The 16,778-nt window shown below is 38.0% G+C and overlaps 1 protein-coding gene across 1 annotated transcript in view; it reads right to left on the bottom strand.

The window, feature by feature from the left end:
* Positions 1 to 14,130: 14,130 nt before the first annotated feature.
* DHX15 (DEAH-box helicase 15) overlaps positions 14,131 to 16,778 on the bottom strand; it is a 52,642-nt gene continuing 49,994 nt past the window's right edge. The window contains exons 13-14 of the mRNA XM_019743862.3: positions 15,779 to 15,948; positions 14,131 to 14,697 (exon numbers count right to left, since the gene is read on the bottom strand). Coding sequence (XP_019599421.1) covers positions 14,580 to 14,697; positions 15,779 to 15,948 — 288 coding nt within the window. The 3' untranslated portion in view covers positions 14,131 to 14,579. The remainder of the gene's footprint in view (positions 14,698 to 15,778; positions 15,949 to 16,778) is intronic.

Below are 16,778 nucleotides of genomic sequence, written 5' to 3'. Positions count from 1 at the left end.
CTGCTGTTTGCTCATCTCAAGATTTGCCTGCCTCTTTGGTGTGTCTTATTTTGCTCTTTTTTTGTAAACGGCCTGAGTGAAGACCAACTATATTCTCAGCTTAAAAGTTGTCATCTTTCAGCATCGGGAGGAAACACTGGACATCCTCCCTCTCCCCTCACCCCCCCACACGAAATCGCCCAGCATGCATCTCTAACACATCACCCCCTTATTTGGGAGATTTAATTTGGTCTATATTATGACTTTTGCCATAAGGACTGACTTTAGAGTTTGACCCTGGGTGAAAGATGAGACTGTACTTTATCGCTGTCTAAAAAATGAGGAAATAAACAAAAGCTCAACAGTCAAGTAACAAAGACAGTGAACAAAAGTGGCTTGAAGCAACAGCTTAGATGCATCTCAAAAGCTGTGTTCCCCCCCCACCCCCCCACATACTTCAGCCACCTCTTCCACAGTGGAGACGGAAGTGTGAGGAAGTGTGAGGCGGGAGGCTAAGAATAGTCTTCACTTTTCTTAGTTAACCAGGCAAGGAAATGCTTTGGTTTCAAAGCCTGATTGCTCGGTGTTAGGCTTCAGGGGGAAAGAAAATAGAGATGGTTTATCAACCCCACTTAATTATGCCAATAGAACTCAAGTGAGATTTGTTAAAGGATGGAGAATTGGATGGCCCACGTATGTCAATATGTCAAGAAAAGCTTCCTAAATCTTCGCTCATCTGATTACGTCAATATGTATCTTTTCTACATCTGTACAAATAATTCATTAGACAGCAGTGATGTGACCTCAATCTTCTCTCTTGATTTAAAGATTAAGGGGGAGTGGTCAACTTCTATATTCAGCTATTCTAGAGTAACCTGAAAGCTTCCTGTAACAACTGGAAATGCAGGAAAACAAACAAATAAGGTCTTTAAAATGCAGAGCTGAGCAAACCAGAAAGAAGCAGGGGAAACCCCCAGGATGTGGATAGGACTGAAAATTTAAATAAGGATGATGTGACTGGGTATGCTTTGACATTTGCCAATCTTGGCAAGATAGGGACAGGAATGACAACACGGGGTGGGGTGGAACTGCAATTTCTACTAAATCCTGTGTCTTCAAAAGAGCATGTCCCCAGTGGCACAGATATGACAGTGAAGTTGAGCTCTGCAGTGGTGGGGGTGGGGTAAGGTGGGTTAAGGGAAATAACATTGCTATAGAAATAAGTTAATGGGCCTTGGGGCCTGCTCTCCTCACCCTCCACCCCCACCTTTAAGATGTGCACACCAGCTATCACTTACTAGTCCGAGACCTTGGGCAGGTTACATAACCTCACAGTACCTCATTTTCCATGGCTGGGCTGTTGTGAAGAATTGACGAATTTAGTGCTAACATGTTAAGAGCTTGATTAACACAGTACTGGGTACGTAAGTGTTCCAAAAAATGGTACGGCAAATCAAACTATTTTCCTTCGAGCTCAACAGATTTTTCCTTACAAAAGTCAAGAACTGGTTATCATTATCTGAAAATTTAATAAAGAAGAAATACACCTCATCTTTAATTGTAAAGGACCAAAATTCCACAGCCGTATCAAATACTAATCAAATGATTAGAAAAAAGCCTGAAATTAGCAAAGGTTTATAACTTCCTCCACAGTTAAATCACAGTAACTACCATGCCGAAAAATGTTTTGGTTAACTCTTATCCAAATTCTCTTAATGCCACTGACATAGTTCAAAAACAGTTTTGTTCACTTGGGAAAAGCAGGAATCAAATGGGATTATATATGAAAGCCAGTGTTTATCATCACACAGGGGGTGAAGTGGGGGGAGGGGTGTCCCTTCCAATGAAACAAAATAACAGAGTGACCTTGAAGAAAACTTGTTTATCTCAGGGCCTTGGTATTCTTTGAAAATGAGGGTTTGGAACCAGTGACTTCTGGGGTCCCTTCAAGCATTGTCTCTGCTTTTATGACAGCTGTTGCAATTCCAACAGAAACTAGCCATCCATTTGGCCCTCCCATTCCACAAAACAACACACAGTATCATTTTAAGAGCCAGACTCAATTTCTTGTTTTGAATTTTAAAGTGCTACATGACTGCTAAGGTTAAAACTCTTCTTTCAAAAATCCAAAAGGTTGAATCATCAGGATAAAACCCATAACCACTGCAAACCAAAGTGGATTTTCAACCTAGTAGAAAATTTGAATTGACAAAGCATGCAAAAATTAGCTGAAATGGCTGCAGCCTTCCTGTATGAGTGTCCTGGTAAAAGCTTAGTGGTCTGAGTGTTTACTGTTTATGCTACAGGAAGCAATGAGGCTAGGAACATGAATGTGATAAAGCCCAGAAACTGGAATCATCATTCAACAGGGAAGGAGTCTCCTTCAAGAAAAAATAACACAACGAAAAATTACAAATTTTTAATCAGAATTGTTTTGTTTTCATAGGATATTTATTTTTGTGTGTGGGGAGGTGATGCGGGGGGTGGGGGGGTGGGCAAATTACCAACTGTCAATCGTGTTTGCAAATATCCAATTTTTTACAGTCACTGGATTTACATACATTTGTAGGTGATGTTTCTCCATGTACACATACAGTGAAAGACATTGTCCAGATAACTTTTGATGTCAAGCAGAACTTAGAAAGAAAAATCACTTAAGAAATCAATTCTTACAGAATGGAAATACTTTTAAGCACAGCATCCACACATTTGACGGTTGGATCCCAAATGCTTATCTAAACAGAGGCAACGCAATTAAACCGCCTTCACTCAAAATGGTGTCAGAAGGCAACTGCCTATTTACTAGCCACTGATAAGTTATGACAACACTATTTCATAGCCTGTCACTGTATTTCTTTTAACCCTGGGCACTAGGATTCGGAATTTCCTGAACACTCAGGACTTATCTCAAATACTTTAGTGCAGAACATTAAAAAAACCAGAGTTGCAATACCACATTCAGAAACTAGATAATGACTTGGAAATAAAGGGGGCGGGGGGGGATGAACTGCCACATCAGGTGGTCTACGTTTTCTATTTTTTAATAAAGAGCAAAACTTAAAACTCAAACATAACTTAAAACATAAATCTAGCAGACTTATAAATTCTGTGGGAAATTTATGGCCCTGGAAAACTCAGATCACTACCAGTAGGTTTTTGTATTGTTCAGATAGAATAATAATATATATGAACTTATGGCCGATAGTGTTTATACAGGGCTGGGGTGCCAAAAAAAATGTATATGCATGACTTGTATTCATCTTTTGTTATTGGTCTATATTGAGTATTACAATTTTAAGTTTATTTCCTTTCTTAAAATGTGTATACATTTTTTTTGGCACCCTCTGTATTTACTAACAAGATAAACCTGCAAGACACCTAATGTTCCTTTCCACAATGAAAATTAGTTTTGAAAAAATGATTCTCTAGATATCATACCTATACAAAAGCTATCGGTATTACATTTTAATATGACATGTACCAAGCAAATGTCCTTACTCATGTCACTTTTTTGTCTCTCTTCTCTTACGGGACTGGAAAAAGAGATGCTACAGAAGGAAAATAATTATAGTTTCTACCAAACAGCTCAAAGTCTTCTGTAAGTCTAAGCACCTGCTCTAGCCTCGCTGTGACTACACCTGTCATAAGACTAAAGAGAAAGGTCAAAACAAGTAACAAGGCCATTCCCCGAAAACTCAGACTGGGTCCTCAGAGAGCACACGACTCCTCCAGTGTCCCTACAGATGAATACTTTGGTCATTTACTTATAATCAGATACTGACTTCAGCACATTACAGCACAGCATTTACTAACACTGTCACAGACACCACACTCTGTCAACTCATAAATATGATGTGGATTACCCATGAAAAGCCTGTGATTCCTTTCAATCCATTCCTTCTGGAAACTTCTCCGCAAGCATACCTGACACATAATCAGGCAAGGAAAGCATTCAGGGTTCTTAAATCTTGTCAGTCAGAGCAGTACTGATGTTTACACAGGGGACTCTCTCCAGGAGACTTTAAGAATCCTAAGGGTCAGGGATTAATAAGCAAGACAGACCTTGGGAAGGAGGTCACAATAGGTATTTCAAAGTCCACAAAGAGAACGGCGCTTTAGTCAGGCCCCACGAAACACCAATCTAATCATATTTGTAACCGTGGAACAGGCAAAGCGGCCACTTATGGGTATGCACTGGACCAGGTGTTACATATTATTTCACTTAGTAAAGCCAATCCTTTGGCTATTTAAAAATCAATCCTCCCTTTATGAATGAGGAAGCAGGTTAAGCCACAAATGCATAATCTCACTGCTGGAAAATGGCAGAGCTGGGATTTAAAACCGGTCAGTCTGTTTACAAAGCTCATTATATCATGTTCCTATCCGACTCCTTGGACAATCTGGTGTCTAGCCTAGTGGGCAAGAAAGAGTGGGTCTAAGAAGTTCCACCACCACCACCACCACCACCACTAGTGAGGAAGGGAACGGCATTATTAAAAAGGAAACACAAAAAAGCCACAGCAGTTATATTTTCAGTACCTGCTGAGAAGTTATTGCATACGAGGCCTAGTGTTAGGTCCCAGGGACACAGGGACATACGACCCAGCTCCAGCCCTCGAGGACCTCACAGACTACAGAGCCTTTATATACTTAGACTCCAAGGACAGAAATGGGGAAGACAAATCGACCATCGTGATGGCTCCAAGTCACAGGGAAACAGGTTAAGTGTGAATAAGCAAGAGGAAGAAATGTGGTTCACTTTGATCTGGAAATATTTCTATTTCTAATCCAAAAACTGAGCAAGTGACTTGTGGATTATGTTCACTCCAGACTAGGGTATCACTGATCCATTCTAAAAAGCATATCCAAGACATGGTTGCACTGAAAATCTACACTATCAGAAAGAAGCACATCACCAGTAACGAAAGATCTCATCACACGCTCCTCGTACTATTTAAGGAAGAGGAGGACCTGGGATGCAGTCAAGTCTCCTTTCCCATTTTCTTGTGAACTTCAAACCAGAATGGAAAACTAGACTCACCTTGCTCACACAGGTGCCTAATACATAATGGGGATAATATTCTAAACTTATGATGAGTGCCACCATCTTAGAACCATGAAGCGAATCAAGGACTCCAACCAGGCTTTGTCCATCCACACTTTCTGCTACTCAGCTCATTGAAAACGTGCGGAGCTGTCAGGCAGAGGGAGGAAAGCCAGCTCTGCTGATCAACAGCCACGTGACTTTGGACCTCAGTACTTCTGGAAAAAATGGGAGTAATGCAATCTACCCTAGAGTTATGAGGTTCAGTTCTGATCAAGGACTCTGAAGAATTCCTATAAATTTTTTTAAAGTTGCTATTGATTGCTTTCTCCTCTTCCACCATACCCAATCATTTCTACTGCCTTCAGCCTGTCTGTTACTATTTCTTGGTGAAAGCATGACTCAACTACAACTGTCTAAGAGCTCTCTGTTCATTTAAAAGTCCTCTAGTCTAAAAGATACCCAATAGTATATTTCTCTGCAGTAATGTAACGAACAGTGGGAGAAATTTGGGCTCAAAGCCTTTTCTTATCTGTGACAAACAAAATTCCTTGTACCAAAGTTGACACGAGCAAACACTGATCATTACACATTACTTTAAGGGATGTCTCTAAAGCAGTCAGCATTTCTGTACAAACTCCCCAGTTTCTCTACAATAATTAAATGTCTCTAGAAAGGTAAGGAAAGTACAGCCTCAGACATTCAAAGCTTAAAAAAAAATACCTGGAACGTCATTAAGCCCAGCCCCTCTATCATGTAAAAAGGTAAACAAGAACAAAAAATGTAAGCTATTTTAAATTACAAAAATTTCACTAATATGATCAATATTGGGAAGTAACAATTACACAAAAGAGCCAAATATAAAGCTTTAAGAATTTTTAGTAAACTTTTTACAAGTCTTCAGTTTGTTTTTGTACTAAGCAGAACTGAGACTGTACAATAAAAAGCAACAAAACAAAACCCAAAAAACTAAGTGCAATGTCATATGCTGTCCCAATTCAGAGATGAAATTCTAATTTCTTTTACAATTTTCTGCACTAATTTATCATTCTTTAAAAATTAAAATGTTTCCCTTTTAAAGACTAGCACTGGTTAAGTTTTCCCTGTGGATCGAACACTAGATTCCACAATAAGGCACTAAAATAGTGTCAGTGTCAGAGCTGAAATATTCCCTAGCATCTAATTTAGCAATCCTGCTTCTTTAAATAATCTAACTTAAAAACACACCTTTGTAAACATTAATTTCTACTCATTAAGGGTTTTAAATAAGCCACTCCCTAAAATTGATAGCACACCTCATTTTACTGATGATGCCTCCTCATATGTCGCTAGAGCAAAATTTATTTCAATTGTCCAACAATTCTTCGTATGAATAGCAAATCTATGAGCTGAAATGAAGATACCGCTCAGCAACCACAACACACCTACTAACGAGTATAAGAATGCATTCACTAATGCCACTAACCCAAAATCACAGGAATACAAGCATACGGTCAATTTAGTACTATAGTTGCCATCCAAATCTAAATACACAGAATGTATGAAACCTTAAACATAAATAAAGAACGTTTGCTTTTGCCTGATGTTTTTAAATGTCAAGAGCTTCACGACTTGACCACTTTTCTCCTTGCCTACCACACCCATCTTCCACAACCTGGGCTCCTTCCAGTTCCCAGAAACCCGGGGAGAGGGAACTCCTGATCCAATTCCTAAGCTCTAAACCCACCCATGACCTAAGGCTTCCCTTTCCTAACCCTTTGCTAATTCACAATCGAATCACTTGGCAAGTCTCTTAGACATTACTCCCCTCCTTCAACCTGAACTTGACCTACCTCACACTCAGATCCAGACACCCACCCCAACAAAAGAAGCCATCTGAGTTGAGGTCCCTAACCCTCCCTTCTATCTTTACCCTACTCTAAGAAGTTTTCTCATTTCCAAGGCTAATGCCACTAAGCTTAGCCTCAACCCATCTCTCCTAAGGCATTGGTCCAAGTTTTGCCTAAATATATGTTAAGGTGGTCTCTTTAAAAAGTATCCCTTTTCTTGATCTCAGTATTAACCATGCAACTTCTTGTAAAAAGTAGTCTTTGCAAGATTTTTCCACTCCAAAGCCCCTTACTCAACAATGCCTAGAGGCCAGGGAGGTGGGGAAAATGAAGTTCCACAAGGGGGACTTGCGCCTGCCCAGAGGACAGCCACACCCCAATGTGGATTACTAGGCCTGTCCTTACCAGATCTGTGCATATTTTGAACTTTATGTGGTGTCTCTCCATTTATAAACAATGGCTCTAACTGGTTTGAAACACCCTATGGGGGCCACATAAACAGACCCCTCAAGCTATTAATACATCTGGCTCTTTGGGGTACCTGTCTGCAGCCTCTACCTTGAAAGCTGGCTAAAGACCAAATCCAATGGCCTTCTAGGTTCACAATTCCCATCCATCTTACCTCTGTAACATGAAACTGTATTATCTAGATGGTTTTATTTCTTGGTCTCTCCTTCACCTCTCCCATTCCCTTCCTTATTAAAGGTTCTTCTATACTTTTAAATCTCTGCCATTTTTCTTTCTAGGTGGCAACTAGATCTCAGTAAGATGATCTGAAGCCTGGATTCACGGCTAGCACACCACGCAATTCATTCATGTATATACCCTAAACCAGCTATCTTGAATGACTCCTTTGCTTTATGTCACTATTTCATCCCTTGCCCTTTCACTCGTATTCTGCTCAGGTTCAATCTCATTACCTGGGTTACTGTGTCTTTTTTTAAGTGGCTTCAGTGTTGTCCGCCAGCCCCACTTACAATCTACCTTCTATAGTGAACTCCAATCCACTCGTAACCCAGCCTTCAAAGCCTCCACAACTCGGTCTCAGCCTATGTTCACGGCCTCCTCTGTCCTCACTCTATAATCTAGATGAAATAAAATTTAGGCGTAAGACGGAGCCACTGCTGTCCAGGGTGCCACATCAGCAAACCAAAACTTAGATAACTTCAGTGTCCTATAAATGCTCTGCCTGACCAGAAATGCAGTGTATTCAGCCAGCCAATCCCCAAATGCCAAGCCAACTCTGGACTTTCTCACCCCAAACAAGGTTGACCATGTGGCCCCAACCAATAAGTATTTTCTGTTTTTCACTTTCTTGTTCTTTATTCTTTACCCTATAAAAGCTTCTTGCGCCTTCCAACTTGCAGTTTTCCTGAAAGGAGACTCATGAAGTGTTCACGTTTGTGTGACCTACGAAGTCTGACAATTAAGTTCACGAACTCAACCTAGAAAACGTGCTACATACCTCACTGCTGAATATCACTATGGACACCTTCGAAGTACTCCTCTTGGGAAGCTATGCACCAACGCCAGCGCCTAGTCCACCCTTCAAAGCAATGTTGGAACTCTTTTTCTGGAATGGCCATCAGGGCTGTCATCGTATTACCCTTGATGTCCTGAATGTCATCAAAATGTCTTCCTTTCAATATTTCCTTTATCTTTGGGTAAAGAAAGAAGTCATTTGGGGCCAGATCAGGTGGGTAGGGAGGGTGTTCCAATAGTTATTTGTTTATTGGCTAAAAACTCCCTCACAGACAGTGCTGTGTGAGCTGGTGCAGTCATGATGCAAGAGCCATGAATTGGCAAAAAGTTCAGGTCGTCTAACTTTTTCACGCAGCCCTTTCAGCATTTCCAAATAGTGAACTTGGTTAACTGTCCAGTTGGTACAAATTCATAATGAATAATCCCTTTGATATCAAAAATGGTTAGCAACACTGTTGCAACAAGTTTGTAAGCTTAACTGTCACACCACCATCTATAATCATTTTTGAACAGTTCAGACATCATGCTCCAACCAAACTGGACTCCTTGCTGCTTCCTTAACACACTATCAAAACCGGCCCTGAACACCAAAGCACAAACCATTAAAAAAAATAAATAAATAAAATAAAGTGGACTTCATCAATATTTAAAAGTTCTGCTTTTTGAAAGACACTCAAGAAAATAACAAGACAAGCCAGCAGACTGGGAAAACATTTGGAAACACATATCTTATTAAGGCTTTGGATAGAGAACACATAAAGAACTCTTAAACTCAAAAACCAAAGTAATTAACTGTAAGAAGGGCTGAGGATGTTATTACCAGTCACCTGACCAAAGCAGAGACACGAACGGCAAAGAGGCACACGAACAGAAGCACAGTACCACTAAAGATCAGTCACTAGCAAAATGCAAACTGAAGCCACAGTGTGGTACACTTACCTACCTACTAAAATTTTAAATAAAAACTGATACTGTGTTTCCCCGAAAACAAGACCTAGCTGGACCATCAGCTCTAATTAATGCATCTTATGGAGCAAAAATTAATATAAGACCCGGTCTTATTTTAATGTAAGACCCGGTCTTCTGTAAAATAATAAGACCGGGTCTTATATTAATTTTTGTTCCAACAGATGCATTAGAGCTGATAGTCCAGCTAGGTCTTATTTTTGGGGAAACACAGTAATTATAAAATGTTGGCAAGGATGCAGAGGAACTCTTTATAACCTAACTTTCTAGCAACTGGTAAATTCATGAACAAATGTGGCACATACATAATGGACCACTACTATTCAGAAATAAAAAGGAATGCCCTGATATATACAATATGGATGAATATTAAAAGCATTATATCCAGAAGGAAACCAGACACAAAAGCCTACATTCAGTATGCTTCCATTTGTCACCTTCTGGGAAAAAACTAAAAGGACAGAAAGTTTAGTGGTTGCCAAGCACGTGGAGTGGGGGGGAGGGGATTAGCTACAAAGGGATAGGGAAAACCCTTCGGGGTGATGAAAATGTAGTATTGATTGTGATTATACAACTATATAAACTTGTCAAACTTCATCAAGCTGTAGCCCTAAAAAAGCATAGTTTACTGTATGTATATTATACTTGTTAAGAGCCAAACCTTAAAACCTGTCTGAGCTATGACCCTTGGCCTGAAATGCTGTTAATCATCTAAGAAATCCTTAATGCTGCTGAAATCCTAATTATTTGCTTGAGGTCCAACTAAACCTCCCCCACAATTGTTTCCCTGATTACATAACCGAGAAGTTTGCAAATGGCTGCCCAGAACTCAGCTTTAAATTTAAAAAAAAAAAAAAAATCAAAGAGTTAAAAAGAATTTTAGATTTTTTTTTAACTCTTTGATTTTTTTTTTTTTTTGTAAATTTAAAGCTGAGTTCTGGGCAGCCATTTGCAAACTTTTAACAGAGAGCTTTTACATATAAATTTGGATTTCTAGCTTTGTTTGAAATACCATCAGGCATTCTGACATAACAAGCAGCTAGAGCCAGGAGCCAGGGATGTAAGCTTGTCACCGGCCTCACCACTTCCAATGGCTTACACTTAACCATTTAACTTACTTGGCAGCTTATTTACATCACTTTCCCCCAATACTCGCCTAATCTTAACCCATATTTCCTTTCTGATACCTATAACTCTTTGATCTTTGTTACCAAATTCACTATACCTTGCTGTATATTATATATCTTTGCACATATTTTTAAAACACCAACTAGACCATAAATCGAAACAGTCTCTGAATTTATCCATCTATTTTTATAGCTTCACACAATGCCTTCCAGAATTGGTGCTTAATAAAACGAACAATGATCAGTACCCACTAAGCCATTTATACAGAAATTCTATGAAGGAAAACCACTAACAAGTAAAACAAAACTGCTATCAGGGAGAAATGTTTAAAAAAAAAACAACAAAAAGAAAACCAAGTTATATAAATGTGGTTTTCTAATGTTTATGACTTGAGTTCCCAAACAGGTTCCATTTACTATGGAATCTACTAATTACAAATGAAGACACTACAAAAAATAGCACATTTTCAAACAAAATAAAATATGCCGACATATTAATTTAAAAAAAGAAACTTGCTAAACATGAGTAACTCTCAGATTTGGGCTAAACTGGTAACAGACGTGGCTAGAAAGAGTTGCTTTTGCTAGGTTACGTTCAAATACTCTACAAATGAGGAATAATCAAGTTCAAACTAGAGAATTCAAGTAAGCAAAAATAGGAAAGTTCCCATAATCAGGTCAGTATATACCAACAGAAGTAACTAAACGTCACTGCAGCAAGAAATTCTCAATGAACGCGCTTGTCTTGGCTATGGCAAGAAAAATTACTTGACCACTTCAGCAGTGTTATCTACAAGCCTTTTTATCCGTAGGTACGGTACCAGGGCATCACTAAAAATGTTGAGACTAGAACATAACCCCGAACTTTACTTTCTCGAATAGAAAAAGAAACTATAAAATTCAAACCAATGTTCAAATAAGTATATACCAAATCTGTCAGCTTGACTTTTAAATTCAATATTGATAAAACTGCATTTGAAAACAACATGTACATTAGATTCTCACTATAAGAATTCTGTAACTATTAGAAAATATATTATATAATTAAGATATTTCCTATCCCAATTATTTAAGAAGCAAATTTAAAATGTCTTTGATATTTTAAGTGCTATTTGATGAGCTATAGATGCATTTAAATGTGCGAAGTCGCCCAAGATTAAAGGGCCCAAGGTCTGTAAGGGCCTTTTCTCAGTCCTGAGCCACATCCAAAACCATCCTGTAATAATTCAACGCCTTAAATGTATAAAGATTGATATGAGCCAAAAGCATGCTGTGGTTGCTGGAAAGGTTGATGTAAATAATTTTAACTTCTTTTAACGTAAATCATTTTATCAATAAATATAATGTTAATCATAAGTGCATTCACAGAAGTGGCATGTTTGGTCCCCTGGGAATTACACGGTCCACTGTACTCAGCCCTGTTTACACCCCAGTATTGAGCACAATCTCAAGAACACCTGGCAGAGGTGTATCAGGAAAGTTCAGGATATCTAGAAACCAAGTCAAAGAGGAAAGCTAAGGGGAAAAAACAGGCTATTCTTCCTACGTAAGAATAAAGTGATGACAGTTAACTCCAGTGGCATTGCACAACAGCGTTATTTAACTAACTTTGCTCTCGAGGGAAGAATTAGAAACAGATTTAAGCTTAGTGTTTCTAAAAGAACTATTAAGCTGTCTTCCAAAGTAATGGTTTTCTTTCAAGTATCTGAGCAGAGGGGATGGCCATTACAATTATTCCGAAGGCAATCCCAACTGTTTGTAGGTACCTTATAAACACAAAATGCGAGGACAAAATGCGAGGACTAAGTCACATGTTATATAAAAAAAGTTGAGTGGAGAATGCTTTCCGGCTTTTTGGATTACGGCTAAGAGTTGATTATAGGGTGTCTTTTATCTTGTCCTACTGCCCACAAGCTGTGTTCATTTCCTCAACTTGTACAGTTACAAGTTCTACTGGCTGATGGCCTTCTTTCCTGATGCCATGTTCACAACAGGAGCTATACTATTTTGAGAGAGAGACCTCTTCAGAAACTCTTCAAAAGATTTCCTAAATTTTACAGAGGAAATTTTAATTTTGTCTCACAGAGATCGTTTTATAGTTGTAACCATCTGTTGTGAACAAAGGAAACTGTAATCACTTTATTATTCAGTTGCCAAATCTGTTAAACAAAGGGGTCAGAGAACACAAGATTTAAAAGCCATACCTTTGCCAGTAACATCAATGATTAAGAAACTCCCAGCTTTGGTCAGATGTGGCCAGCCTCGCCAAACTGAAGACAGTGGAGTAGGCATGGAGTAGTGGATGATGGACTAAAAGCTCGGCTTGCTCTTCTTTTCCCACGTAGAAACTCAGTGCATACTCCTTACTTACAAGAAGGAAAGAACACCATTCCTAGAAACTCTGCCAAAAAACAAACTTTGTTCTACGTCTCAGGAGCTCTATCACTTAAGTTCTTCTATAAGAAAACCTAATGGTTCACTATCAGACTTTAAAAACCCCAAGATTAAGCCAATACATACGCGTACATTACACTGAAACCCATTTAAAATTGGCTACATGGTCAGATTATAAAGATATGCAGCTGTATTACAAACTGTATACCTGTGTCAATTTTAACAGGCAACATATTACTCTGGCAAGAGCTGCTTTTTAAATGAAAAACAGTCTGACCAAGTATCTAGACTTTAACACAATCTAAAAAACTCTAGCAGATAATGTTGCCAATACTTAATGTAGGGTAAGATTTTAACCAATTTAAATGTAACCTAAAATATTATTTCAGCATGTAAATTAAATTACTCCATGAGAACAAAGTCAGGTACTTACAAAAGCACATTAACTCCTTTAAGCCACTAGGCATCATTTAGTAACAATTACCTACACTGAAAATTATGTAAGTAGCCTGAAAAACTCTTTAATTTGCCCAATTAACTCCCTTAAGTCATACACTGGAAATATGCTTCAAAGGATATTTAAATTCCAACTATACACACCTATAAATTTCCTTTAACATTTAAACCTTTTCACAAGGGGAAAACGCTAGAAGAAGGGTGTCCGGACATTAATGAGTACAGTGCTTGGGTCAAAAGGAAATGATTTATTACAGACCCTTTTATGGGTCACACCAAACATTTTATTTATGGTTATGAAAGGGTTTTTTAATTTGTCTACTATCTGTTACAGGAAATCCAAAGTCAAATTCACATTTTAACACACTAATTACTTTTGTATACTGCATTAAACATCCAACACTGAGATTGAGACCAAGACCTACTATGTAATAATCCCTACTATCTACTGAATACAAACACACATTTGTTTCAGAGGCTAGAGTGCTTAGCATGTTTCCGACAAAAAAATCTGCTAAAAATGTGGTTAACAAAATACTAATTATCAGCCTTAAAAAATGAACTTTAAGACAAAGCGAAAACTCTCATTATTCATGGATCCAATTTTCAATAAAAACTGCATACTTTATCCCATTAGATCACATCCGGATTAACCTAACAAAGTTCTAAGATATGTTTTTAAAAATACTGCTTTAATGACTACTTTAAATAAGGAATACTCCTTGTGGGAAGATGCTAAATATGTTATTATAGTATACTTACAATAGGGGGGGGAAAAAAAGCCCCACACTTGGGAAGAGAAGAAGCCATATTTAGAGACTAGAACAAAGATATCAAAGTGCTTTGGCCGAAATTAGTATAAATAGACTTTATTGAAGTCAGTGCCTCTGTACTGAGACAGAAGATTGTGTCTACATAAGCACAAGTTGTAACATTTCACAACTTCTAAAAGGAATGTCAACAATTACAACGATCATGCATACCATGGTCGATAATCACATTTTAGAAGCATTTTTCAACCATTTCTAAAGAAATGCTTATAACATTGTTATATATAGAACTACTTTCAATAAACTGCAAAACATTGATCGACTTTTCCAGTATGAGCTACAGTGTCAACACAAAAGGGAGGCATAAATGTTTAATTTATGAAATCAGAATGGAATATTTACTGTAAAGAAAAATTAAAAAGCTTTCAAATAAAGGCCATTATTGAACCAACGTGAAGAGCACAACTTGAACTTCTGAGTTCATTCATCTTTAAAGCTGTCCTCTGAGTAGCTTCAGTTCTGAGCACTGAGTTCAGTACTGTGAATACTCCTTGGACTGAAGTTTGGCAATGATGCGGTCCAACTGTCTCTTTGCTTCACACTGTGGGAAATTGCTCATGTCATAATATTGAGGGGCAATTTTCACCAACCTGTCCAGAAGGAGGGAAAAATTACCAAGTTAAGATGTAATTAAAGTACTGGGGTTGCCAACAGGATTGGCATTACTCATTAATATACTGAGGAGCAAAGGCAAACCTACAAACACAATGTGCTATCTAGTAAGCTGGAAACTTTCTGATGTCGGACTTTCCATAAACTTAAAAAACTCAAGATAAATTCTCTTAAAAACCCTTTATTTACTTTAATATAAAGATACTGACATAAGTCATTAATTTCTTCTCTCTAGAACTTCATTTTGACCAACCTTTCTAGGGTTATACTAATACAGGTTCCATGTAAGAAACATCTTGGCATTCAAATGATTGGATCTTCTCATTTTCAAAGTTTAAATAACTATAAATATAACTCTATATCCAAAAGAATACATAAGTCACAATCAGTATAGGAAAGGAGCCTCACAATATACAGCAAGCGACATCAACTAAAATAAGTGCTTTCAGTCCCCATTCTTGGTTGATGGTTCCCATCATAAGTTACAGAATGGATTCTGGCAAAACAAAACAAAACAAAACAAAAAAAAACAACCCATACACAAGGGCGGTGTGTGTGTGTGCACACTAATGTTGCTTAAAATAACACAATCAGTTCTGATTACATTTTGTAAAATCAAATATGCTAAGATACAAGAGGCATAGTTTTTATGCTTGCTTAGCTCCTAAAGCCTCAACATATAAATAATAAATAGTTGAGAGCTCATTATGAGACAGGTGAAATATAAAGAAAAGATCGACTTCTGGAACCAGGGAATCTGAGTTAATCACAACAGTAGAAGAATAGCTCCAAAGACCCTCTTGATGCTAGTCCACTGTAGTTTTATATTTAGTTCCAAATCATGCCGATACCCACACCAAAAATCCCACTGTCTTCTTACCAAAGCAAAGATTGTAAGAGATTAACTAGCGCATCAGGTCAAAGCCCCATAACTACACTCTGACGTACACAGAAAACCAAGTTTCCCTATGAAGGAAAGGACAGGCAGGACTCTTGTAACAAAGTTAGATTCCGAGCAAAATGCTAACAAAAACTATTAGAACAAAAGGTGCTGCTTACCATTCTGGCTTGATATCTGTACACGTCCGAATGTAATTCTTTGTTGTAAGAACAAACTCATTATAAAGCACCCATTCAGGCTTGTGGTCAAGAACAGTAGAGGGATGCAACTGAACCACCTGGTTATCTTTCACAGTTAAGTAATGCCCTGTTCGTTCTAAATGTGCCACCTAAAACCAAAAACCAGTAAATTAATACAATGCTTCTGATATGCTAGTCATAAAAGTGGTGTAAAGCTACCTATGTAATTAGGAACAGGCAGGCCTCACCTTTTGCTTTTATTCCATGGCTATATTTATTTATCACCGCCTGATAAAAACAGGGATCAGCAAAGTACTGCAGGCCAAACCCAACTCACTGTCTACCTTTGTAAGGCTTGTCAGCCAAGAATGGTTTATATATCTTTAAATGATTGGAGGCAAAAATCCAAAGAAAAACATTTGGTACTGAGTAAAAATCAGAGTAAGTTCAAATTTCAGTGTCCATAAGCATAGTTTTAACGGATCACAGGCACACCATTTGTCCATGGCTGCTTTCATGCTACAAGGGCAGGCAGAGTTGAGTAGTTTCAACAAGGAACCCAACAAAGCCCACAGAGCCTAATATATACTATCTGGTCCTTCCCTTGTCTTAGATTATTTGAGTGGGTTCTTTAGCTCCAGGTGACTATGGAGTAGATGAAAACAATTACCAGAAGATTCACGTTTAAGATAGAAAAATAAAGAAGAGCAACAAGGAGTGGAGCAAAAAGTAACCTACAAAGAAAAGATGTAGGTGAGAAAAGAAAAAGAATGGGGAAAACACAAGAGATGGTGCATGTGCTTCTTGCCTGTATTTCTTCTGTCTACATCTATAATCAAACACATTGATTGGAGGCTCTCATCTAATATTTAATTAACAAATACTATATGCCCTTTCCAATTCTAGAACTCTAGTAATACAAAGAATGGGTATTAATAGAAATTAATAATTACTATTAAATAGAAAATAAACTCAATTT

This window comes from Rhinolophus sinicus, chromosome 1 (assembly GCF_057876585.1).
Source record: "Rhinolophus sinicus isolate RSI-liver-muscle chromosome 1, RSI-T2T, whole genome shotgun sequence".
In the NCBI taxonomy this organism is placed as follows: domain Eukaryota; kingdom Metazoa; phylum Chordata; class Mammalia; order Chiroptera; family Rhinolophidae; genus Rhinolophus; species Rhinolophus sinicus.
The sequence above is the reverse complement of the archived record's forward strand: the minus strand, read 5'-3'. Positions and strand labels throughout refer to the sequence as shown.